Raw genomic sequence first — 27,157 nt, 5'->3', positions numbered from 1 at the left:
GAAAACTCAGTGCAATATAATCGAATTATAGCCGTTAATTTATTCCGACCCACGACGCGTAGACATCAGCGCCTCTTCTTTGGGCGCGTACATACCGAATGCCACTCGTCTAACAAACGCTGACTGTGCTGAATTTTTCGCTCGTACTTAAAAATGGCGGCGCCGACATGCTCCTCTGGTGATGTCAGAAGGGGTCTCAAGCGACTTTTCGCAGACTGTTAAGCCTGCTTCACAGCAAGACTACATGTTCATCTTATGTAGAAAAGCCAATTTTCAAAGCCCGGAGTGATCACGGAATCCGCCTCCTCCCCCTCCCCCCCCCCCCTTTTTTTTTGGCGCAGTAGATTCTCGTGACGGCACCCCATGAATGTGACAAAAGCTGGCGTGAGAGTTCAGCATTTCGTTTTTGTCCAACTGGAGGGTAGCATGGCTATCGATTGGACTATGTGCAACGTGGAGAGACCGACTGAATAATTACAACTAAAAAGTACGGTCAGGAGACTACAGCACTCCGTCTCACCCTCCGCATCTGGCCTAACTGCGCAAATCGACCATCATTTTTTTTTTTCGTGTCCAGCAGTTCCTCGACTCAAGCTGACAAGCGTGCTGCGAAAGTGGTATGGTCAAGAGTGGCTGACTCAGAAGAAGCGCCCCTGTGTAAATACACAGTAAACGCAGGCGCTCGAAGGGGACACACCATTTATACGGACCTATAGCTTTCGAGGCACACAGTGAAAAAAAAAGTTTAAAAATACTGCGAGTGTTTGTTGCCGTCCCGTCGTTTTTGTGGAATATACGTGATCTGGAAACTTAGGTTCTGCTTCTTGCTTTTTTTTAAAATTAATCCCAGCCCACCGTGAACCCCCAGAAAGGTGCACGATATTTGGTCTATGGGTGATGCAGTTTGCTTTATCCTAATGTGCACGCGGGAGTCATACCGCATACTCAGAGTGGTAGTCAATAGAGGAAGTTTGATAGTCTAGAAAATCCATTTGAAGGTATGGTAACTTGTCGGCGCACCTGGAGCTTGGTTGTGGAGGTGCCGGCCGGCAGCACTTGAACGTAGCCTCTGTGCACCAAAGTCATGGCGAATCTGTGAGAGAATAAAAAGAACAGAGCATGATGTTAATAAACGAGAAAACTAGAGCACAGAATCCATACAGACACCAAGACACATGCACCAATTCGCCCGGCCTATACCGATCGCCTTGTCGCACCCCTCTGTGGAGGCCACGTTTCATCCTCTAGGCGCCACTTTAGGGCAAGCTGCCCAAAGTTACTGCAGTCCGTTCGCCTTAAAAATTTAAGGTCTACTGTGGCAGCATCCGACTTCCCTGTGCAACATATGGAATGCATTCACTGGCTTGTCCATGTTCGAGACTTGTTTCTGCACTGCTACATTGTGACAAAGCAGAATGAATTTCTTTTCGGAATTTTATTTTAGTTTAGTTTTAGTTTAGTGGCCAATATAGCGACTAGCTTTGTCAAAGGGACAACATGCTCTTTAATGAATAAAATTTGTGTGAAAAGGTTTAAGTTCTCGAAGTGACTTGGGCACCTGGTCAGAGGAACACGTATTAGCAGCGCGTGTAAATCACTGGAGATGCACATGCTGTCTTGAGCGAAAGTAATACGTGTTGCCTTAATTAATACGTGTTGCCTTAATCATTCAGTACCAAGAAATAAATTATTACGCCGAATGCTTGGCGTAACGAGCTCCGTGGTAAAAGTTTTGACAAAGAACTTTCCAAACAACTAACCCGCCGCGGCACTTGCACGCTGGGCTTAACTGATGCGCTAAAATTCAACTATGGCTATCCATAGTAAATTCAGAGTGGAAACTGTCTTTCAGAGATATTCTAACAAAAAAATGACGTCGCACATGGAGGAGAATTTCACTCATACCCAACAATTGTGGACAACAGCATTTTTAAGCGGGAAACCGTTTATGAATGTAATTTTTTCATGTAATGTAACATTTCACTACAACAATCAATAAATCCACAGATCACCCGACAGCAGTCTTGAATTTTTTTCTATCAACGTTTTTGCTATCATCAAAAGCGCTCCACATGGGTTTTTTATGACAGTCTTAACTGTTCGATGCGATCGATGGAAACACTTAAAAAGATTTTGCTACATAAAAGAGTGGACCATTAACTTTAATATTTCCATAAGAGTATGTTACAATTTTACAATTTTCAAAATTTTTTTGTCCGATAATGTTGGACATGGAGGCGGTACGAAAGCTCTCGGAAGGGTTTTTTTTTTCTTTTTATCGTCGCACACAGGTGCATATAACGGCCGCTCAGCGTCATAAAGATGCAGTGTAACGAACTTATGTCTCTAGGCGCAGGCGGTCTTCAGAGTCTTTAAGCACTGCGTTAACAGAGTGAGTCGACAATGACGGATCAGAGTCATACCAGTTTAAAACGCGTTTTCATCCAAGCGTGCGCTAGGTCGCTTCTCTACGTAGGTCAGCATTTTCACATCGACTCCGCACACCGAAACAAGAACAAAGCCATGCACGGAGAACGGGCTGAGAAGGCGTAACAAAGGAGAGCCAGAGCCCGCTTAAGCATCGTCAGCACGCGAACAACCTTGGGAAGGAACCGGGGCCTTTATTTTCTTTCCGGAGATGGGCGGTATAATGAGAAGCCAGCGGAGGATGCAGCGAACCGGAAACGCGCAAACAAGATGGCCTACTTTTTTTTTCTCTCTCTCTAAGCGCACCCGCGCGCACTCAGCGGGCTCAACTCATGCTCTGTGCGCTATGCAAAGTAGGATGCGCAAGGCTGTCTGAGCCACGCGCTACAGAAACAACGGCACTTATACCGGGGCCCGTTTATTTTTTTTCGTTTCACCAATGCTGCGGTGATTGCTTTAGGTTACAACCGCGCTTTGGTGCGTAAAGCTGCTAATTACGGGCCTCACGACGCCGCGAGGAAGCGGTGGAGATGCGCTGCACGCAGCTAGGTGAGATACGTCGTGTTTCGGAAAGGGACCTTCGCCATGGGCGTGAAAGCCGCGTGTAGTGTGCGCCCCCCGTCGGGATTGCTATCGCTGCCCGCCTGGATGCCTCCTCCTCCGGTGTAGACAGCGCCACCATTACAGCACTGCCCCGTCCACTTAAAGAGCGGGATCTTCCGAGCTGGTTCCAGCGCGCCTATAAACACGGTTTCCGAGGACGGCGAAGCGAATGCAAGTCGACGTAGCTTCGCTCCGCGCAACAGAGGAGCGACGACGGTCAAAGTTAGTGTATACAATCTTCTTCCCCCACGGTCCGTCATAAAGCATGCAGCGCTCAAGAAGACGATAGGCTTGAAGTCATCATCACCACCCCCACTATTATATTTATTATTATTGTTGCTGTTGCTTCCGGGAGAATGAAAAAAACGCGCAAGAGAAGGGAGAGGAGATAGCTGGCAACAGTCGCACCTTGAAAGGCCCTATTCCTACCTTATTCAGAAGCGATGGGGGAGAGGGGGATGAGTGCGGGAAGTAAATGAGATGTAAAAGGAAAAAAATAAAAAAATACAATGCACGCTCAATATAGCAGCCCTCGACATGACGAATAAACGTACAGAGCAATAAAATATACGCAACAGCGCTCGTCGCTCGCCATGTGAAAAGAAGGGCATCGGGTCACCCACAGCACTGGTGATCGCTTTCTGAGTATAAGGTGATGGGCGCAAAGCGTCGGTTAATCCGAACTGCAGACCTGTATCCAGCAGTGAAACGAAGGAACACGTTGCATTGAAGCTTCTTTTTTGTTATCTACTACATCGGTGAATATGGTGGCTGCCCGACGTCCTGCTAATTCGGAGACGGGTTAGCGCAACACAGTGGGTATCAACCATGAACTTCCCAGTTAAGGCAGGCCTTGTACGACATTGAATCTTCTTCTGAAGCATAAAAAAATAAATGAGGCTGAAATCCTATCTCTCTACCAACAAAATCGTGACAGTATGCACCAGAAATCGGCGACCAGAGACGGCGCTCAACTGCACCCTTTGCAACCCCGAACCGCAAAACAGGTCGGGAGCTTGTGTGTCGCACATAAAGCAAAACTGAAGACCGCGCTTAACGTTGAACCTCCAGACACAGCGACAGGTTACCTGCGCACTCCAAAAAGATAAAAAAGAGTAGTGAGCCGAAACATACGCAGTCATTTGCTCGCTGGCGCTGACTCTTTCCCGTAACGCCCAGGCGCAGAGAAGGAACAGAAAAGGCGAGACGCGAACGCACAAAAACAGAATACAACGGGTGCCGCTAAACGGCTTTGCCCGTAAACGTGTGTCGCGCCGCCGAATGCGCTATCTGCATCGCCCCAGTCCACTGCGGGCGCCCTCTGCCTGTCGCCCACCACGCCCCCAAACATTTCCATGCCGTTGCACTGGGACGCTCGTCGCTGGTCGGCGGACGAAGCTCCTCTGAGTGCGACGCCGCCATAGCCGCTCTCGCCGACCGTCCTTGTCAAGGCCTCGCCCAGAACTCGGCGCCGTCTGTATTCGCTATCTACAGCGCCATATCTGCATCTCAGCCGCGTCGGTTGGGCAGACCGTGTCGCAGCGACCACGGCCAAGGACCAGGACCGCTCGTTCCATTTCAGTTGCATCGCGGCAGCTACGAGCTTAGATAAGAAACGGTGCACCAATGACGGGTCGTTATGACGATGGTGATTAATGTACATAATTTTATTACGAGGTACGCTGTAGTGGAGGTCTCCAAACTAATACCCCACTCTTTGGAGCTCTTTAAAGGCACAATCGCACAGTGAGGAAAACTCTACCAGTGTCTCTTTCTTTTTCTCAGCAACCATCGCTGCAATGGCTCTCTTACGGTATTTCGATGTTTGTTCGGCAGTAAAAGAAGCATTCATTGCTGAGAAAATGCCATCGTAAAATTTTCCCGTCACTCGATTCAAATTCGCGACACCTGCAGTGAAAAGGACTCCGTGATAACTGTTTTGAAGGGAATGGCGGTGTAGCCGAGCTTCCGGCATTCACGCCCGAATAACTGTGTCGACTCACTGTTTACTTGCGAAATAGGCCGGTGGTGGCGGCACCTGTTCCTGATTTTCTGGTGCGTTCTTACTTACAAAACTTCCGGTGAAAAATACCGTTGTCATTAAAACGAGGCATTTCAATATACACAGGTCAGCCTCGATTTGTACACGGTGAAGGGAAGGAATCAAGCAGAGGACTCGACTGGTCACAACTTCACGCGGCAGCTGCAAGGCGTCTTTATACCGTAACCGCCCGCGTTTGTTGGAAACCCGACGGATCATCCGCTTTGCACAGTTTGGCTAGTGTTGTATCAACTCGTCGATGTTTGTGGATGAAGGACCAAGTACTCTAATCTCATCGTGTTCGGGTATCGGGCCGCTGTCCAGAGATAGTTCCATTTTGGTGGTGCAATTAGGCAACGGACGAATGCGCACAAATTTGGATTTGGACGGGGAGCACTGAAGGCCGCAGCGCCGGGCGTAGGCGTCCACGACCTCCGCCGCTTGCTGCAGGTTGGCCTCAATGCCTCAAACCGATCCGTGTTTGGGCCAGATGGTTATGTCGTCAGCGCACAACGCATTCTGGACGCCTTCGACCTGCGCCAACTGAGCCGGGAGTTTCATCATGGCGAGATTGAAAATTGAAAAGTAACGGCGGGAGGACCGCGCCCTGTGGGGTTCCTCTAGTCCCGAGTTGATAGAGGCCGTGTTCTCCGTCTTGTATGCGGATGAGAGATTGTCAATCGGAGAGAAATTGCTTGACACACTGAAATGTATTACGTCCAGAGTTGGTATGGGAGAGATGTTGCAGGATCGTTTCGTGTGTGACGCTGTCGAAAGCCCCCCCCCCCCCCTTTAAGTCTAGGACGAGTACTGCCTTTAAGCTAAAGTTCTACCCTCCACCAAAGTTCTGCCCTCTACCTTATCGCCCCCTCTATCACGGTGCGGTTTAGGTGTCCACCCTGATCCGGACGGTCAGAGAGCGAAACAGCCTTTCCTTTCCTCATAACCCTCCCTTTCCTCCTTTAATGTTTCGTCTCGAGTGATCCAAGCGCCCCGTTGACAGCGCAGGCAATCGACATGCTGCGTTTCAATTCTGGCGCGCTGAGTCATCGACACGGGCGAGCGGCACGGAACAGCGGGAAGACAACACGCAGCGGTATACGTGCGCCTAACCTACGCGTTAGCCTTGCCCGCAGTGCAGCGTGGCACGCAAGGGAAGCACAGCAGCCGACTCTTCTTGACTGGCGTCGCGAAGCTCACGGCGCGAGTGTGCGTGCATGCATGGAGGGGCGAGTCCCTGTGTACAGCATGCATGCATGTGCTGCTGTTGCTGCTGTACCCTTGTGGGACGGTGGTGGTAAATTGAAGGGCGCAGCCACACAGCACGGCGAGGCGATTGCAGAATTTCGGAGGCACCGGGCGTGGCAAGGACGCGCAGTGTTCCGTCACGGGCCACGGACCATCCGGAGTGCACACGTACCCTCCCCGCTGAGCTGCCAGACACGGCGGGTCTTCTTCTCCGCCGGCCGAGGCACTACCGCTCTGCCCACGCACGAGCACAGCCGGAGGGAAGCTGGGCGTGATGCCGGATGGGAAGGCCGCGCTTCTGCTGACCAACAGTAGCGGCGCGGCCGAACGGTCGTCGTTCAGATCCATCCTCTGGCTTCGCCGGCTGCTCACGGAGTAGAAAGGAATGCTGTCGTGCTCGCCGGTCCGTAGTTTATTATTTCTACTTCGAATTCCGGCTCGATCAGTAATGTAATTTCAACGTGCTAGAATTGAACTTGAAAAGAAAATAATTGTGATGCGTTCAGTTTCTCTTTTTTTACAATTTTCGGGACTGATGAACAAAAAAATAAATAAAAGGCCGCACTTCTGAGTAACTACGACTGACACTAAACGCGAAGTGTTTTATTTCTATTACCTGGCTCAGTGGCTGATTGGCTTTGGCGTTCGGCGTTCGCGGGTTCGATCTCGACCACGGAGGCAGCATTTCGATGAAAGCGTATTACAAAAACGCCCGTGTGATGTACGATGTAAGCGCACGATAAGGGACCCCAGGGGTGTAAATTAACCCGGCGCCCTCCACTACGGCGTCCCTTATAGTCCATGCGTCACCTCGGAACGTCAGATGCAAATTTTTACAATTTGTTTTATCTCTTTTAGCGTGAGGTAACAGTACCGAGCCTATTTTTTAAAATTCATATACGCCTTAAGATATCGTATGTAACCAGGTGGGTAAGAAAGTCTAAAGAAGACGAGCAAATTGCTGTACTGAAGGGTAGTGAAACGCAGTTTATGAAATTTAGCGCGACCACAGGCGACAGAACACATAAAGGAAGCCATGAAACAAAAATGAATGCTAGGACAACAACAAACGGAGGCACACTGTCACCTGCTTACATCACTGACGTATCCGGGACCCGGAGCAGTGCGCTCTTGGCAGCACTCAAGGAACACATGGTTGACGGAGTCGCTTACTTTAGAAAGACTCCGAGAAACAAGGTGAGAAATCTGACATATTCTGACGCCTATGCAGCCTACTCCCCTTGTTCAGCTGCACAAACACATTACAAAAACCGTATTGCTGATATTAGCTTTCTTTAACCTTTTTTAGCATTGTTATCATCATTACTACTACTACTACTACTACTACTACTACTACTACTACTACTACTACTACTACTACTACTACTAATAATAATAATAATAATAATAATAATAATAATAATAATAATAATAATAATAATAATAATAATAATAATAATAATAATAATAATAATAATAATAATAATATATACTACTACTACAACAGCAACATCATCAACAACAACAGCAGCAGCAGCAGCAGCAGCAGCAGCAGCAGCAGCAGCAGCAGCAGCGACGACGATGACAGCAACAACAACAACAGAAGCAGCGACAGCAGCAGCAATCCAGGAGAGGGGTTGTACAACGCAGGCTGCTTGAAGAGCCGCTCAGGAGAGTGCGAGCCGGATTGAAAATCGGCACAACGGCGACTAACGAATGCCGTCATTGATTATGCATGCATTCTCGATCCACAGAACATCGCGGCGCGTCGAGGCGTCTGCTAGGAGAAAGGGGGTGACTTAACTCGCGTATGCAGAGCGATGAGGTGTGTGCGCGGGCGCGTCACCCACGAGTATGCGTGCACTGTCAGAAGCACCTTTGGGACGAAACGCGTAACTGTCGAAAGAGGCTGCAAACCACCACGCCGTATTGCTCTAGCCTATAACCATGCTCTGCAAACTTTGCCGCTGATCTCATTCTACACAACATGGGTACCGAGTTCTACTTTCGAACTCACCTGCAGGACCGAAGCGTGAAGATTAACGAAACTGGTTGAAATTAGACTGGAGACTGCACTGCGAGCTAGGGAAAGCAAAATGGTAGAGGTAACGTTAAGTGACATTTGATAAGGTCGGATAATGCAGCCCTGCTTGCACCGAACATAGCCAGGGCACCGTAAACTAGGTAACAAGCTCGAGTTAATGCTATCCAAGCGGAAATCGGGAGCAGGAAATGAATCTGGCTGGGACTGGTAGTGTGTAGAACAGTAAGCGATGGTCAGTTAGGCTAACGGAGCGGATTACGGGGAAAGAGAAACAAGGTCGGCGATGACCTACGTCCATGTATTGCGACTTTAATAGTGACAAAGAGACTACTTTCACTAAAGAACGAAGCTCTTGCAAGCTACGAAAGAGAGAAAAGTGAAATACAAGTGACGTCGTCACAGACTTTCTCTCCAACTAAAATGCGGTGTCGAAACGGTAATTTTTTGTTCCACTGAAGATAAAAACGAAGGATGCATGCTCCCGAATGTAAAGGTGGCTTGTTAATTTCGAAACCTCTAGTGCACTAAGCAGGTCTTTGAACAGAAAAGCTAAACGTGAAAAATGAGGCAGCAGATTCACAGGGGATTAGGAAAGTTAGGATCAAAGCGGCGAGAGAGAGAGAAAAAACTTTATTGGTGCCAAAAATTGGTCGATTCAGCGGGACCCGGGTGTCTTCATGTTGAAGTTCCGAGTCTTTCAAGGGTGGTGCCCCTATTCCAGGGCCCCACTGAGTCTTGCAACCTCATACGCATGCTGGACCAGTCCTTTTTGGACCGCCAGCACGCTGCTGGTGAGCAGGCTCTCCCACTGTTCCGCATTGGGCTCTTTTACTTTATGGAATGAATAATTGTTTTTACATTCCCATGTAATATGGTATAAAGTGGGGGTGGCTCCACACCACTTGCATTTGTCGGAAAAATGTAGCTGCTAACTTCTCACCGACAAAAGCGGTTTTTGCCACCAAACAAACGTTGGCAGAGTCACGATGGCCCAACCATTGAATTTCACTAAGCTGAGCTCTTATCAAATGGTCTATAGACTGTCCATAGACTTCAAACAGGATCTATTGCCTTCATATAGATATGTCCTTTCGTCTATTCATAGTCTACAGACTTTCTAAAGACAAAAGTCTACTGTAAGTGTATAACCACATCTCTATAGATTGTCTACAGACTGCCTATAGATTTGTATTGCCTATCGACTACTCTATAGGATTTGCCTCTAGAAAGTCTATGGACTTTATAGACAAAAGTTTATACACAGCCTATAGACTGCCTAAAGAAATTCTTGTAAGGGAAAAACCCCACGAAGCTGTCCGATAGAAAGGACCGGAGCAGCGCGCATAGGTTTCTCGGGCACCCCCATTGTGCAGGCGAACTCAGCACTACAGGGGGCCATACGCTGTCGAAAGCGCCCCTGAAATCGATGGAAATTATTATGGCGTGGAGGCCGTCCGCACGAAACACTCTAAATTAAGAAATTAAAGCGTAAAGTGCCTGTACAGCACTTCGCTGTCTAGTGTTTGCGGAGCATGGTTAGAGACTGGAGCCATACAGCGTGGTGTTTGCAGCCTCTTTCGACAGTTAAGCGTTCCGTCCCAAAGGTGCTTCTGACAGTGCACGCATATTAACTTAAAGTCCAGCCCCAACCACTCTAACGGGTGCGCCGCCGTCGCCTCATCTAGTTCAGCTGTGCCTCAACTATATAACCCCGTGCGTTCTCAAGCACTCCTGAAATACGGCTCAGAAGAACCTTCACCTGGGCACCGAGCAAAGGCGATGAAGCATGCGGCATGAGAACGCGGAATTACGGTAAGGCAGCCCGCTTGTATAGGCGGCGTACACGTCCTCTCCGCGCAGTGAGACGTCCGAAGGGAACAAGAACCAGCCAGCAGCCTTTCACGCGGTCGCAGGGCCACCGGCGAAGCACACACACAAACACGCACTCAGAGGCAGCAACAGGCGCCTGGCGATGAAGAAAAAAAAAAGAGAGAAAAGAAAGAAAGAAAGAAAGAAAGAAAGAAAGAAAGAAAGAAAGAAAGAAAGAAAGAAGAGAAGCCATGGTGGAGCCGCGACGCTGAGCCGCTTGCAAACGACTCCCCCGAGTCATGTGTACGCGCGCGCGCGCCGATGCCGCCCACCACCGCGGCGGCACAAATGAAGCGTCGAGAAACACTTGGCGCACTGCTGCAGCGAGCAACCGACTCTCAGCTGTTGCTGCTGCTGGCTGTGGCAGAAGAAGTCTTGGAGGAGGAGAAGGAAAGTCCTACGCGCGCGGAGGTAAGCGCTCTTTGTTTGAAGCGCCAGCGCCAGCGTGACCGTCGGCTAGCAACGACGGCCGCGTCTTCGCCATCGAAAGGTGAATGTCACGCCTGGTGGCGCATTGGAACGAAAGGCGATCGGCTCGGGGCTCGCGCAAAAGGGCCGTCAAGAAGAAGACGGCTCCTCTTACGTCACACTGCACTACACGCGAAACTGGGCGCACGCAGAGGGGTGCCGTGGTCGCTGGTCCTTGACGCCGCTGGTGATGGAGAGGCGTGCGCGTTAGCCCCGTTCTCCAGTGCGCGCGGCGAAATCCGCTTCCAGCGCGAACCGTGACACGCCGGCAGCCGAGCCTCTTGGTTGCTGCGCCGCCGTGGGATGCCCGCACACAATTCGGAGTGGGAAGAAGCGCGGGGGAGCTAAAGGATCTCTCCGCACTGTGTGCATCCGTGAGGTGTTCCTATGAGGTACAGTGGAGCCGAACTCTCTTAATTCGAACTTCCGGTCCACGCGGGATGCTCTGAGAAGAAAATACGGTCGAATCTCGACATCTCCAACTCGAAAGCAAAAATTTGTTCGAGCTATGCACAGTTCGATTTACGCGAATTGCGCATGATGCTGATTGCACCAAAGACTCAGTTCGAGCGAGTGAGTTCGGGTTAATTATTGCGAAAGCACTATTCCGATGGGCAAACAAACCCCCGAGCAACACCTTGCGATGTTTGTGGGTTTGCGGTATTTGTAGGTTCGTGACAATCGAAACAAATAAACAGATATATCCGCGACTGGGAACCAGCGGCGACACGAAAAGATCGCTTTCACTGGCCACTGCGCGAGAGAGTACTATAGGCCATCGCCACAGCCGAACAGACCTCGTGTTAAACCGCAACACACTATCGCGATGTGCATTGCTCGTCTTCTTCATCAACTAATACTGCTATCAAACTAATATTCACGCTTTGAATTCTGCGGCGGTGGTGACACAGAGATATGGGTACGGACAACGCTGTGGCAGAAACACGGCACTGGAGCATATATGCCGCCGGCGTACAATGGGTAAATTGGCATTGACGATGAAAAAGTTGAAGATGCGCATAACTGGCACCCTGGATCAGTGGACACCTCACTCGCGCTTTCAGGTACGTGGTGGTGGTGACCACCTGCAAAGAACTGTGAATATTTTGTGCTTAGCAATGCTAAACCACAAGCCATATGTTTTTCATTGCAGTTTCAATTCACATTCACCTGACTGCGGCAGCACGGTCAGATGGGAAAGCTGCAGTGCTTTCTAACATCTTTGTATTGGAAGGAAAACGTGCCCACGATGGAATTCGGAATTCAGTGGCACCGTTAGATTAGTACTAGCTCTGCCTACTTAGCTTACCCGGATGTCTAGCAAATGGTACGGCGAAGCTGATATGATCGAAGAAATTGAACAGAAGCGATATTAGTTAAATAAAAAATTTAAATAACTATCCTCTTGGCGTAGACATGTGATCTGTAATGTCCTTGCGCGACGACAGATTCCAGATAGAGTATAAGCATGGCTCGTGGTGATCGTAACTTGTGCACCCAGTGCGCAGGGCGTCACTTACTCTCGATGGTGCAGGACCAAAACTGTTACTTAAGCGGGGTCCTCTGAAATAAAACGAAAATTTTCCACCAAAGCTATATGACCATATTCTACTTTTTTGCGCGGATTAATTCGCAGGCCTTCGCGGAATCGTGTTGAATTGTGAAGGCCTTCAAACAAACAGATAAAAACATTTACAAATAATGTCTATAATACCCAATCGTGCATAGGCATCTCAGCAGAGGACGGCGTCTGTGCACAAGCCCATCACTAAGTGGTTTTTCTAAAGCCACAAACATGTAATCCGGCGATTTTGTGCAGAAATGAGTCGAAGCCCCAGACGCTTGGTTTAGAAGTGTGCGATAGCGTTTGAGTCACAAATGAGGAAAACTCCTAAATAAACCACCGACAGAAATTGCCCATTGCGACGTCATGGACACGGCAAAAAGAGCAGCTCAGAGGGAATTTAACAATCCCGGCACGAAGTGTAACTGCTAATAGATCGCGCGGCTGTTAGAACGAGGATTATTGGTCAAGTGATGGTGCTTGGTTTCCTCTCATGCATCCCGAACGTCCACGCGTTTTACCGGGAGTGTTACAAAGCGTTCGCGCAAGAAACACGGGGCTTCATCAGCCTAATTACTCCGGGCCAAGCTCCGCGTGGTACGACACCGGCGCAGTAAACACGGCCGCATATAGCCATCGACCAGCATCCCGTGTCCGCATGGCTCGACCGGTTCATCCATAATTAAGAGCTCGGAATCCGGTCCCGCGCAGGGCGAGGCTTGCAATCAACTCCCGACGCCAACTCAAGCAGAAGAGCGTGTGCCATCGGGTCCTCCTCAGAGTTCCGGATGGGTTATGCCCGCGCGCGCAATCTCCTCATCAGTATAAAGCTGCCGCGACTCGCAAGCTACGGGGCCCATTAGACCGGCTTCACTCCCGGCACCGCTGTCACCTGTAGCTGCTGCGAGCTTTCCAAGACACGGCCTCACCAAGGCCGGCAGACGACGGCTGTACTATTTCGCCGGGGTAGAATGGAACTGAACACTGTGGTAAAACCTCAGGAGTCTTGTGAAACAAGCGAGATCTAAACGTTGGAGACATTCGACCGCCGAAACAGATTAAAGATATATTTCTCTCCACTCGTCCCTCTACAGTCACTGTGGATGTACTGTAAAATATCTACGTCAGTCTATATTCTTTGTCTCACTGACGAAACGTTGCCGGGCAAATCTTACCAGTGTCCAAGTGAAAAGAATTGGTTGCAATATTCCAAGCTTTCAAGGTGTCAATTGTCAGAGTGTCAGGGCTGGCCGTTTCTTTATGTTAATGAATTTTGGAGAGGCTCGAGACCTTTCTTATAGTACAGCAGTTTTTCTATGCTCGTTGCGACTACCGCAGAGCCGGAAAGCGAAAAGCAAAGGTACATAACACAATAAATTCAGTGTCTGGACATAAACAGTAGCTTCCGTTTGTTGCAATACTAGATCTGGTGCCATTTGCATCTGAACATGTGTTCCACCCATGGCTCAGTGCTGGAAGCGGTAAGGGGGAAAATATACGACCAAGATACAGTTCGCTGCACCTGGTGACGTTTACTGCAGCCTATAAACTACTCCAGAAGAAGCTATAGCGCATTTAGCGAACTGCGTACAGTGCCTTAAACGACATTCTTGACTGCAGCCCTGAAAGCACCGGAAAATGATTTAGAAAGAGACGATACAGAGGAACGAATGTAGCCGAATAGGGAGGCACATTGACGAAAACATGGATCAAGAGGAAAAAAAAAGTTATTTGAAAAGGTTACACTCTTCGAGGTACAAAACTTTACTGGCATCGGGAAAACACACCTGTCCAGTATAAATTGTGTCGTGAAAACGGGGGGAAGAAAACAACAACATGACGGTGGGCGCCTGTTTCACGGATTACAACGGAAGTCGATAACGAAGCAGCATGTTCAGTGCATGACCATAGGAGCACTTTATGACAACGGCGTTAGAGGTTCTTTCCGCAGAGGGCGCAAAGGTGAGGATGATGACGATGACTATGCATTCGCTCGCCGTGCTACGCCAACTGAAGCTGTCATCACCACTGTCCACCAATGGGCCTTCTCTCTCCGCACGGCCCAGCTGCATAGGAAAACTTTCGCTCGCAGACGACGACAGCGCCGTGTTGTTCAGCCCGATTCTGCACGATACCGTCCCAGCGGCACCGCGGGACAGCTGCCGAGACAGGCCCGCGCTGCTGCTGCGCTCGAGCAGAGAGAGCCTCGACGCGCTCCATTTACAGCGCGCTCGGCACAGCGGGACGCCGCCGGCTTTCACTTGCTCGAATAATTCCTGCCAGCGGTGGGCACCGGTTCGATTTCCCCCCGTGTTTTCCTGGATTCGCTCTGACAGAGGACACGAATACGCTGTCCGCTCACCGTCGGCGCTTCGCCAACGGCGAACGTGCGCGCGCTGTCCCTGCTATGCTTTTCTTTCAACAGGGCCGCCAGTGTATAGAGCCATGCACACCCGCGCCCGACGGCTGCCATATTTCTGAACTCTGAAACCTGCCTGGAATTCACTGGCGCCCCATGATCTTTCGATCGCGACTCTTGTACTGCAACGTAGAGCGCAAGGCTTTTCTGTATTATGTGCTTGTGCAACATACTAAATGCATGTATTCTTGCATTTTTGCTTTATTTTTTACTATTACCATGTCCGCCTACAATGTCTCACAACTGAGACGACAGAATCCGTAAATAAAAATATAGAGTGCGGCATGTTCATGCCGTCTTGAACTTTCTCCTTCTAGTTGCAGCCAGCGGAAGTACAGAGAAACAAATAAAAATACGAAAGCTTCTCCACGCGGCTCTTGAAATAAATGTCCCTCAGTTCTTCATTCCAGAATCGTGCAGTCAAGGAATTGCATTCCATTGGGTGCCTGCCATTTATTTATTTATTTATTTGTTTAACAGCTATTCTGGGAGGGTGACACTCCCTAATAAACACACTCAAACACCCAAACGTTTGGAAAAAAAAAGTAAGATATATATGCGGGCTATCTGATTCGACGTGACTGCACAGAGTGTACGCAGCAGTAATGCGTCTGTATGTGCACGGATTGTTGCCTAGCCCCATAGCGCAGCTCATTGCTGTCGTTTACGAAGAAAGGCATGTCAAACTTGTACATGCACATTATATCAAGATGTGCAAAGGCGTTAATTCTCAGAGGCACTTTACAGCATTGACCAGACGCCTGGACCACAAGGCGTTATGCACTGTTTAAAAGATGCCGTAAATGCGGCAAGCATATGTGCCCTGTACGCGTCAACCGGACCGCAACCAATGTGATGATGAAATTTCGGACACTATTAACTTCAGTTTTGTACGCTTACGCGTCTCAGATTTCGAGCGGTACGCCGCGCTCGTCGTCATCTTCGTGGACTGCATGATCTGTGCGACTTTTCTTTATTTCTTCAGCGTGAGTTTTGCACTTTGCGTTTACAGCCCACTGGTCAGCGTGCTTACAGATTGCGCCGCAGTGGAATTAATTAATCGGGAGCGCGTTAACTGGGACCTCTCCATCCAGCTCCGCAGTTAGTTAACCGTATACTTGTCTGTACGGCCGATACCTTCGGAAGACCGTACTGAGCCCTCGCAGCACCCAACGTGACTCCGTGCGCTGCGTTCAAGCACTGCGAACGGCGACCCCTATGCAAAAAAGCTGAGCGTGGCGCTCAGAACGGATAATATGAACCGTGTTGCGAATATTCTACCTAACAGATGGCTGGTATAGCTTGCGAGCATTGGAAGCTCGAGCTTATTAAGTGGAGCGAAGCTTGCGTATACAGTAACAGTTGCTTGCACACCTGCCGCGAAAACGGTTTAAGTGCATGCACGTTAAACTAAAAAAAAAAAACGAGAAGCAGGAAGAGAAAGGCACTGAACAAAGGCAAATTTTTTTCTATTTTTATTTTTGTACTCTTTGCACGTGTTCAGATACGCGCCAACAGTAACACTCTGCTAACCTCTCCGTGCCACCTTGTGCGCAAGGAGCTTGGCTGTTCCTTTGCTACGGCTTCTCTGACCGCCCAAGCCCGTCGGTCTTCTCAAAACCGTTAACCCTTGGTTTTCAGAGCCGGTTTAGTACGTTGTAGAAGGCCGCTGCTAGCGCGTGATGCTTGCTATGGCTAAGTGCGTGGGCGACTGTATACATCCTCGTCTCTCTCGATCCCCATCTTCATCCGTCCTCTTTCCTCCTCCCCCTCCTTGCCCGGGCGCGGGGCAGCTGACCAAAGCACTAGCTGTCTCAGGCCGACCTTTTCACCTTTCCTCGTAAGCCAACTCTCCCCTTCTCTTCCCCTCTGCACCGTCCCATATCAGAAGGCGCAGACTCGCGCGCTGCAAGGGATGGTCCGTAGGCAGGTCTGCCGGCCTCATTAACCAAAACGCGGTCCGTTCTAAATTTCCAAGGGGCGTGTAATCCGAACAGGGTGACCCCTCCGTGGCGGCGACATTAGACACGCCTTGCGATATGTAGAACAGAAACCCTGCCTTCTTGGTTTCTGCTTCTTGGGTTTACCCGCATGCATGTCTCTCCAAAGCAGTGAGCGTAGAAGCGGCTCGAAAAGATCCCCTTGGGCAGTGGCAAGGCTCAATCACGCCCATATGTCCAGGAATACACGGCGGGAGGGACATCTCACACTGGGCTGCTTCAAGGACGCTCTTCGCTGTCAGCTGAGAGGCGTTTTGATGAACAAACGCATAAAAATACGACCTTTACCCAATATCCGTCGACCCTGCAGGGATATTTCTTATTAGATGAACAACGAGGAGGCAGCATTGGTGCCCTCATAACGACTGTGTTTTTTTTTATATCACATGATTGCACAGTACCGCTCCGATTTATGTGCTCTCTCTGTCTTATAGTCGTCTTTAAAACGCTAAATAAGCCAAATTATGCAGAAGATTAACGATACATAGTTCCCCAATAGCAAGACTATGAATCATTTTTTTTTGTGGTTTGCAGAATTTCTGTGATCAGAACTTTTTTAGAGAAAAGAATAAAGGCCTATGACAAACAATGTCGCGAAAAAAAGCGAACAATGCATCTATGAGAGCAAGAAACAACGATCGTCTTAGTTTATCTTGCCATACATTGTTGCATTTTTCGCATAATTGGCATACTTATCACGGCTCTCGCTATAGGGTGCCAGAGTAATCGAAAATTAGCATTATAGCCAAGACGAAGATATAAGGTGGCGAGGGTATACAGGGTGACCATAGCTGGCGCAGCGCAGGGTTAACTGAAGATAAATGGGACAGGCCTCTGTCCTCTTAAGGATGTAACTGGGCTGCGGCAGCTGGTAATGCATGAGCAAAACCATAATCAGGTTTACTTTTATCAAAATACAGCACAGCATGAGCAAAGCTATACAGAAGGAGGTGCAGTAGTCAAAGACTGTTCTGGGACCTCCTACATTAATAAGAAAAAAAAGTAGTATGTACACAAACATAGCAGCTGTGAGGAAGAAGACATGACAGTCTTATTACAAGGTCACGAAAACGTCAGAAGTCTTCTTTTTTCTTTACTGCCGTTATATGCACATATTAATCAGTAAAAGACGTACTAGTCCACCATAGTTCGCAACTAATCTTCCGCCGAATCGCTCCTCGTGTCACGAATAATGCTTGTGGCATGGATTGTCGCGCTGGAATACTTACTAAAATTATATTTTTCGTCTGCCCTGTACAACCAGACAGGAGCAGTATACCGGACCGAATTCAGCGGCCAGCACAATAGGTGTCCTCACTGCGCCCAGAGACGTGCTCGAGAGGACGTAATTCGGAGACGAGAATACGCCTCGCTAACAAGCATACGTAACCGCGTCACGCATCGTAGCCGTGGATCAGCGCAATTTTCTTTAGCAGCACGCTCTCGTCCCTTTCTTCCTCTTTCATCTAGCGCCCCCTATCTTCTCCCCGCGCATGTCACGCGCTCACGAATATCGCCCGAGGTGAATGCGAGGAGGAACCACGTCTCGCCTAATTCGTCCGACACACATGCATATTTTTGAGGGAACGAGTCCCGCGTCCCCAATACTGCGGCAAGCCAACAAAGAAGCGCGCCGAGATAGGACTGCAACGGGCCACGGCGACGCAGCAAGTTCGCGCACGACACAGCAGTGAGCAGCGAAGACGATGCCTGTGTCTACTTTGCGCCCACATTCCGCTTTTTTTTTTACTCCTCTATTCGTTGTTCCACGCCTTATTTGCCTCCGAGGTTCGGTAGCGCAGACTTGGGCCCAGCCAAGTTCGTGTGCTCAGCTAGGCCCCGTTATACCTGCCCATTGCTTGGCTGGTCGTCTGTAAGGGTTCTCTTGCGAAATAACATATCGTAACAGTAGTAAGGCAAGTTGGTGCTGCATTGTTCTACGCCAGCAACGCGAAAGACGCGGGACAAGGAATCGCTTGATTTGAACTTCCGGTTAACCTGAAGTGACGGTTTGGTGCCGCTTACACTAAGAAAAGCCCGGACTGGCGACGCCAGGCGACGCAGCTGTCATCGCTCGAAGCGTGGCTATAGCAGGCAGTTTCTACAGAACGCCGAGGCAGAATCTCCTCTATAGTTTCAGCACCACTCACATCGTTCGCTTAGCAGGGACCACTTTTGACTTTTGTTTGCCTATTCTTCACGATATGGCATTACTTATACGGTATGGTGAATTAAGTAACAGCTTGAGCAGCAGGCATCACGGTTAGAGCTTCTGAATATTACGTATAGTGAGAAGAGGCACAGTTGTCCATCCGCTACAGGAATGCCCGGAAGTGTGAACTTTAAATTTGGCTTGGCTAGTAACGCAGATTCACTTGTGAGAATGCGGCTTCTCTCGAGGTGACCGTCCTGAGCGTTGTCTCCGGTCTGCCTCTCTTGTGTTCGTAAACTGTTGCAGAAGAAAATGCACCAACTATAGGCTAGCAACAGGTTTTACTTGAGTCCTAAAAATGCCCTGCTAATTTTCATCATTGCCTGATATTAAGCATTTTGTTTCACGAAATCAATTAATGCAGTGTACATACTGCTGCAATAATTTAATCTGCGCACTGTGAAGAGCAGCGTGCCGGAGCTGGGTTTAAAAAGTCGAAGCCACGTTTTAGCGCAAAAGAGCTACTTCACTAGCAACGCTGAAAGGCGCGAGGTACGTGTGAAGCCTCAACCACTGCCCTTTGATGGAGAAAAGAAGTAACTGATTTAAAGAAAAACTTCGCACTATTTGTTATTGTATTATATTCTGTTTCTTGCGGCATATGTCGTCAACAGGGTTACGGGATGCTTCCTCTCTCACTGCGCGTGCGAAGCAGGCACAAGGACTAGCATATGGGAGAGAGTCAGCAGCGGTAATAGGAGAGGGTCTGCCGAAGCCGCCTCATCTGACCGGCTTTGTTAGCACTGAGCGAGGAGGCGGACTTCTACTGCCCTGTCAGCAGAGCTGGACGAGCTCCGATTGCCCCCCGCGTGACTGAGTCACGCAGCAGTCGAGGGTGACACCGCCGGCACACCGACAACTGCCCCTGTAAACCGATGCGCGGACGGCTGTTCGCAGAGACAATCAAACCTTAGATCCGGGACACATGACAAAACGTTTGGGGCATGTCAGAGAGACAGCGAGTTTTTTTTTTCTCTCTCCTAATTTGGAACTAGACCAAGACTAAACACTACGGGGTAATAATGACCGCAGGTATACCATACCATAGCATACCATACCATAGCATGTCATACCATACCATACCATACCATACCATACCGCATTTTTCTTGTCTCTCTGGATTCATAAATGGCTTCTTCTAGCCCTGCAAGCTTTTGCTTCTTGCATGTCATGCCGGGGCGATACATTAGAGACCTTTAGCATATTGCGCACACTGTCTGCAGTCGCCGCTAGCCGCGTATGCCGCGGCAGCGTGCATGTCCAAGTGACCGCCAGGCGGCGCCAAGTGCAGGCCAGCTGCAGGCACACCTACCACGTCGCATCCATTTGCGCATGGGCACGCGCAGTTGCGGCTCGCGGTGCGCGATAAGCTGTATCGGTGGTCGTATACGCCACGCTAACGGTCTTTATTAGCGGTGAGCAGTAGTGGATAACCTCAGCTAGACAAGAGGAAGGCACTGCCCTACAAAAGCACAGCAAACCAGGGACATCAGCCGCAGGTCTTGCGCGGTCGTTGAGCACGCGTGCCGGGTGGTGACCCGCGACATAATCCTGCCCGCGGCAAATAGGGGCGTCGTCGTGCCGCCGTCACTGCGGAAGAGGATAGCTGGAGAGACACGCTCTGAAAGCCTCATACTCACATTTTTCTCTCTCGAATCTTCTTCACGCCGTCGCGTCTTCGAATCATTTCGTCCTGTATTTCTTCTCTTCGCCGCCTATGGCCCCGGCAGTGCTCTAAGTATAGAAGCGCCGCCTGGCCTGCAGATTTTATGTGCCAAAATGGCGCCATATCCGCGCGCATATGTTGTACAAGATACACTCAGGAAATGCAAAACAAAAAATTGGGTTGAGGGAAGCTGGCTCAGATATAGTTCGTCTCTATTTGTCTTCCTAATTCGAAAAATGAAATGAACGGCTGTTGTCAGCACAACGCGGCAACGCTAAATTTTTCCCTCAACGTCATACCACAGAGGTTCGAACCCGACCACGGCGGCTGCGTTTTTATGGAGGAAAAACGCTAAGGCGCCCGTGTGCTGTGCGATGTCAGTGCACGTTAAAGATTCCCAGGTGGTCGAAATTATTCCGGAGCCCTCCACTACGGCACCTCCTTCTTCCTTTCTTCTTTCACTCCCTCCTTTATCCCTTCCCTTACGGCGCGGTTCAGGTGTCCACCGATATGGACCTCCTTCACCCCGCGACGTCACGAAGATGCGGTGGCGCTGATGTTAGCAGCGACTTTCGCATGGTAGGCAAAACAGGTTCCGCTTGCCCGTGCCTACCGCAGCTGCCGCAGCTACCGGCGGCTGCTTCAAGCCTGTGCACTGCAGAAGCAGCATGTATTGACCAGCTGCGTCACTGCTGGATCCGCGTAGTAGCATAAAAAAAATATTAAATTAGCCTCGATAGGTTTCTCGCGCATAAATGTCGCATTCGGAAACTGGCTAACAGGCATTGGGCCACGGTAGTAAAGCGCGAAGTCTGGGAGTCGATAGGCACTGCCACTCAATGCACTTAATAGCATGCAAGTTAATGCGTTCATTCACCTGAGCTTCAGGATAGTAGGCTGATAATTGCTCAAGGAAAAAAAAGACATATGTAGCTGCACACGTACTTATCACCTTGAGCCGGAGTGCACGGGGCGCCGACAGTTCACTCGCCCCCAAGGAATGCGTTTTTTTTTGGTTAATAGCACACCATGGTTAAATGGCGCGTTTTGTGACATTTAATAGTTACTTGAAACTGTTTCTTGATATGACGACGTAATTATTTCATTCGAGTAGAAAGAAGTCCGGTAAGTTGTGTCAATCTTGCGCGGTCGCGTTGGTGTGCTTAGAATAGCGTACCTTAAGTGTGCTAAACGCCATATGCTTTTTCATTGCATCATGCATGTGTCATGTTTCATGAGGTAATACATGATCAGAAGCTTGTTTGGAAAGAAGCAGCCGCAGGCGTGCTACTAACAGACACGTGGCGAGATTGAGAGGGGACGCGGCATGAAAAGTGTTTTCGTTATTCATGCATGCGATATGTAACTAAACTCGGTGCAAATATGAAATTCCTACGCTAGTTTCAGTCATTCCTTTTATTTATAGCTATACCTGGTGCAGTTCTGGGTAATTATAATTAACACCGTCGTCAAGTCCCCCCAAGCTAGGTCTCAAATAATTGAGTAGATAGTGCGCAGTTTTTTTATGCCAGCATGTGCATAAAGCCCTGTTCTGTATGATGACGCGATTAGTTCTTTTTCTATATGATCAGTACTTTTGCATGCATAGTTACATGAAAACGTTTCTTACAAAAAATAACTAACACAATACTGCACGTGTAGGGAAAAAAATCGAGATTTATTACGCTCCTCAACGTCTCAGGAATAGTTTGCGACAAATGGAATCATTTGATTTTCATGCGAATTACGAAGGTGCACTGTGATCCAGTCGCAGAAAATGTGAGAGGTCAGAAGAGAGAGAATGAAAAGGAAACGCAGGGAGGTTAAAAGAAAACGAACCTTAAAGTATATTCCCTCGTTTATGGCATCTTCGCTTTCGCTTTGGTCAAAATGCGGCACTGAAATCAAAGAAATTACCTCACAATTTTTGATGACCACACTTCTAAAAAGCGTAATTTATAAATTTGTACTCAATATTTTGCTATAATTTTTCGTCACGAAACTAGACTTCAGGGCTAGGAAAGAAAATAATTCTAGAAATCAAAAATTTTCACCAAATCGACCAGCTTAACAAGAGGACAAGTCAGCCTGGCTGGTGCGTGGTCATGCGGCTAAAAACAGCGCTAAGCGAGACAGGAGGTCGGGGACACGACGCTGTCCCCACTTTTCGCGCAGCGCGACACGTACGTATGTCAGCAGACGATAAGCGCATGTCTGCTCCGACGAAACAACGCCAGCACTTCCCCTCACTACTGTCCCGAAGTAAAATCATTCCGGCTAGTGCAGAGTGTCAAAACTTGTTTTATTCAATGCCTAGCGCATAAATAAGCGGCAGGAACGCTTTCTACATGCTTACTACTAACCATATATACAATACACAGCGGCAAACTATTTCTCTTTAAAGGCCGCACGTGGACAACGCGAGCTCGTGTACTTCGACAAATTACTAAGTTGGAAGCATCGACCATTGCTATGATTCGCAGAAACTGGAAACGCGCCTACACGCCTTGAAAACCTGCGCACAACACCTATCCGCGACGCCACTCCCCGACCTTTTGCCTACCACGAGCTCGCTAGCGACTGCAGCGCCACCTCGTTTGTTTACAAACATGCAGGAGGTCCATATGAGACAGATACTGCGCCATTTCCTTTCCACCAAAAACCAATTATTATTATCGTACTGCAGAGTGACGAACGGTAAGGGAGCGCTGTTTGCCAGAGTTGCTAGGCAGAGATGTACTGTACCATAAGGCACATAACACATGCAAACTCCCAAGGCGGTACATTTACCTCAGGCCTCTCTTTGTTATGCTCTTGCTACTTACGAAACAAGCCACCAGGGGCAGTTGGTTGTGCGGGTGTTCATGCAGCCACCAGCAGAAGTTTAAAGGATGCGTGTGCAAAGGAATAAGTTTATATAGCACTGCCTCGTAACCCATGCGCCTGTCTAGATGCCAGTTAATGGAGCATGCATGTCCACACATATTTTCAGGCATGCCAGGTAATTTTTTGGACTGACTGCGCGGAAGTAATTTTCTTTATGCACACTCACATACGGTGCACTTGAGCTACCGGCTGTGCATGTACAGATATGCCGAGATGTCGCAGCGTGTTTCGTTTCGAAGCCTCCAAAGAGGTCTGGCAAGGTGTTTCTGCCTTGACGACGACGGACCATGCCCGTATTACAATACAACGTCACCAGCTGTTGGCGTAGGTTACCGTACCATCTAAGCAAACGCGAAACAGGGATTTGAGCATCTCGTACAAAAGTTCTAACACGGCCTGTTTTAGAGCTGACGACGCCACATCGGCTTTCTTCTTGGTACCGGGCGTAGGTGCCCGAGTAGTTCCGGATCGCTCATCCTTACCCCCCCACCCAGCGCAAGGTAGCCAGCCGCAATTCTCCTCTGGTAACCTTTCATCCATTCCTTTTCTCTCTGTGACATGAACGACTTTACCCTCCAAGTGGCAACGCGGGAAAAAAAAATGGGCGGTGGTTTAGCTTTGGTTAAACCTGGAGTGACGCGATAGCTACAGCTGGCCGAGTGGAACTTGCTCAGTTGAATTGCAAAGTCAGTCTTTCGCCGCTCCGTTTCGCTGGGCGTCCCTTCTTCATCTTCGTCCCACTTGACACGGCGCATGCGCACAGCAGTGGCAGCAGCAGCTGCTCCGCACCACGTGGTTGGTCACATGACCAACGACGTGATCAGCCACGGCGGCGCCGCCAGCAGCTGCACCACACCACGTGACAGCGTGGCGGCGCCACCACGCTGAAGGCTCGAAATGCTACCGTAATGTAGCTATCGCTACAAAAATCCAAACGTGCGGCTGTCTACGTTTTGCGAAACGTAGATGGTCGCCATTCAGTTTGCTTCAGTATCGAAGTGAACAACTTATTGCACTGCAACCAACGAATGCTCGCCGCCTACAAACGCGTGAAAACCACACCTTCTGTTCTTCCCCAAGTATTCTGCTCTGCTTTCCCAAGGGACAAATACCCTAGACATAGGGTTTGTCACAACGCCTCTGCTTTTCACTTAAGTCCTCGTCTTCACAAGTTCGACAAAGAAAAATAAATTCTTAGTTCTTTACTGCTAAGTGACCGATTTCATATTCAACCACACTTTACATCGCGTCAAGCAGTCCAAGGTGATGATAGTTTCCTTGTGGACATCAGCAAAAAGAAGAGTTGGGAGGGGAAGGGGGGAGGACTAGATGAGTACGTAGATAAATTACCGTACTTCTCTTTGTTCGCCTCTGGAGAACTGAACGATCTTTCACGACCAAGTCAACCAAGTCCTTGTTGGTGCTAACTACAGGTGCACTGCTGTCCTTCAAGCATATGGCGCGACGTGCGCTGTTTTCAGTAAAAATTTTAAGTGCCGCGAAAAGTGTTTCCAAAAAAAAAAAAACGCTTCAACTCCTCGTTCTTCGCGTGGTTTGATAAAATGTGCCTAAATTTTGGTCTCAACAAACTTGCTTCAGCATAAGAGCCTCCCGGCAGCGGCAACAAAGGAAAACAAAGCGTGCGTCAAGATGCTTGGAGACCGGCAACTTCCGCCTTACGCGTGGCCGCATAGCACAGTATTTGTATTGGTGCGTGGAGGATACGCCACATTTTGTTTCCGGTCTCCACTGAAGTCCCTAGACAGGCTGACCTTAGATGGGCTTCTTATAGAGGCAGGGCAGGAAGATGGGATTATTGACAACACAAAACAAAGTGAACGAAGAAAAGTCATTTTGTCGAAACGTTGGCTAAGTAGAAGCAATGAGACTGCACTCTCACCCCTTGTTCACTTTGTTTTGTATGGGCTTATTATAGACAGATCTTAGGTAAGACTGCGTAGGGGCCTTAAACTTCAGCAGCCGTCGTCGCACGCTCGCTGCGTTACACACTGCGCCGTTCGTTACAGATATTATTCAGCATGCACAAAACGTTCGCACACCGATAACGCCAGCTGTGAGAGTTAATGACTGCATTCTTTATTTACCTAGTCATTGCTCACAAAAAAACTCATGGGACATCACATGATAGACTAGGATGTGAGAGGTTGATACCGGTAAATGACCCGTATACAGGAGTTACTTGGATGAGTAGGCTTTCTCATGTGCCTAGCCCACTTTGAATCATCGGGCCTGTTAATCATTCTTCGTTGATATGTTAGCTTTCTAATGCTCAGAGGAATCATTCTCGTTAGAGCATAGCTGAAAGTCAACGCTCTGCCGGACCATAAGTTATGCAGGATTATTAACCTTCTAGCCGCCGCAGTGGCTGAGTGGTTATGGCGCTCGGCTGCCGGCCCGAAAGATGCGGGTTCGATCCCGGCCGCGGCGGTCGATTTTCGATGGAGGCGAAATTCTAGAGGCCCGTGTGCTGTGCGATGTCAGTGCACGTAAAAGAACCCCAGGTGGTCGAAATTTCCGGAGCCCTTCACTACGGCGTTCCTCATAGCCTGAGTCGCTTTGGGACGTTAAACCCCCATAAACCAACCAAGCTTTCTTGTTTATTGCTGCTCGTTTGCCGCGCTGTCAGTTTTCATCGTGCCAAAGCACGAAGCTTGTTCGTCTCAAGCATAGTTTTGTCTAGCTTCTAGGCTTTATCGCTGCCTGTAGCAGTAGGCCTAGCATGAAGCAGCGCGCTGGAAGAAAGTAAGAAAGGAGCGAGTCCAACAACTCGAACAGATATCCACCGCGTTTCGGTGCAAACACATGTCATCTCTTGGGCAGCCAACCTACACAGTCACAAATGACTTCCCAACCGTTTCAGAACGAATAAAGAGTAAGGCGCGCGGCCAGAGTTCTGTAGATAACAGGCATAAGGTCTTATCACCAGTTCGAACCCGCTCCACTGCCTGTCCGACGAAGCCATCTTTCCTAAAGGGAGATAAAAGAGCTGTTTTGCGCAATAAAAAGCTCTATTCTTGCTCCTTTATCGCTTCAAACTCCGGCATAGCGAGCCTTCATTTGTGCTTCAGCGAGACGCACCGACTGCGTGGCGAAAAGGAGTAAGAAAGAGCTTATCGCACGCCATGCTTGCCTTTTCGAGTGGATGTTATCGCCGATGTGTAATGGATGCAGGTCGCATGCAGACGACCGAAAGGAAAATGCAAAGTAACTATGTGCAGGCGAAAGTAATGAAGACTACTTTAGTAGGAACTTTCACTCCGGAGCTTCCAAGCACGTCCCGCTCTGTTTACGACAAAGAGGAGTCTGGTGCGCTGGAGTTCCCTGTAAGCGCGAACATTCGGACAGGGTTTCAAGGCTACCTCTTTGTTATCGGAGATATCAGGGTCCTTTTATAGCTTTAATGATCAAGCTAATTCCCGCAAGGTTTCCTACAGAGGCTACGAGAAGCGCCAGCGTTGATTAGAGGGAGGCAAGCTGTCGTCTGCCATTGAAAAATCCGTGCACATGGAGAGAGTGAATGGGGCGTTAGGAGTGCCCCAGACGAAGCATTAGTTTAGTGAGCCTGAACGTAGAGAGCAATGCATTCATGCAGTATAGCTGCCAATTCACTTGTTTAGAACAAGAAGGTGAAACTTAAATACACGTTCTACGCTTTCCTAGTGCTTTTGTGTCGGTCGATTGGATGAGCT

General features: G+C 49.0%; 1 protein-coding gene across 2 annotated transcripts in view; it reads left to right on the top strand.

Moving 5' to 3' along the window:
* The first annotated feature begins 10,501 nt into the window (after positions 1-10,501).
* LOC144098322 (uncharacterized) overlaps positions 10,502-27,157 on the top strand; it is a 77,118-nt gene continuing 60,462 nt past the window's right edge. Inside the window, exon 1 of one of the 2 annotated variants that reach the window (XM_077630869.1) lies at positions 10,502-10,643. In XM_077630869.1, the coding sequence (XP_077486995.1) occupies positions 10,521-10,643 (123 nt within the window). In that variant the 5' untranslated portion in view covers positions 10,502-10,520. Of the gene's footprint in view, positions 10,723-27,157 lie in introns of both variants that reach the window. The other variant, XR_013307172.1, reaches the window with a different exon arrangement.

The sequence above is a fragment of the Amblyomma americanum genome, chromosome 7 (genome assembly GCF_052857255.1).
Source record: "Amblyomma americanum isolate KBUSLIRL-KWMA chromosome 7, ASM5285725v1, whole genome shotgun sequence".
Lineage (NCBI taxonomy): Eukaryota > Metazoa > Arthropoda > Arachnida > Ixodida > Ixodidae > Amblyomma > Amblyomma americanum.
Note: the sequence above shows the minus strand (reverse complement) of the source record. Positions and strands in the feature narration are given on the sequence as shown.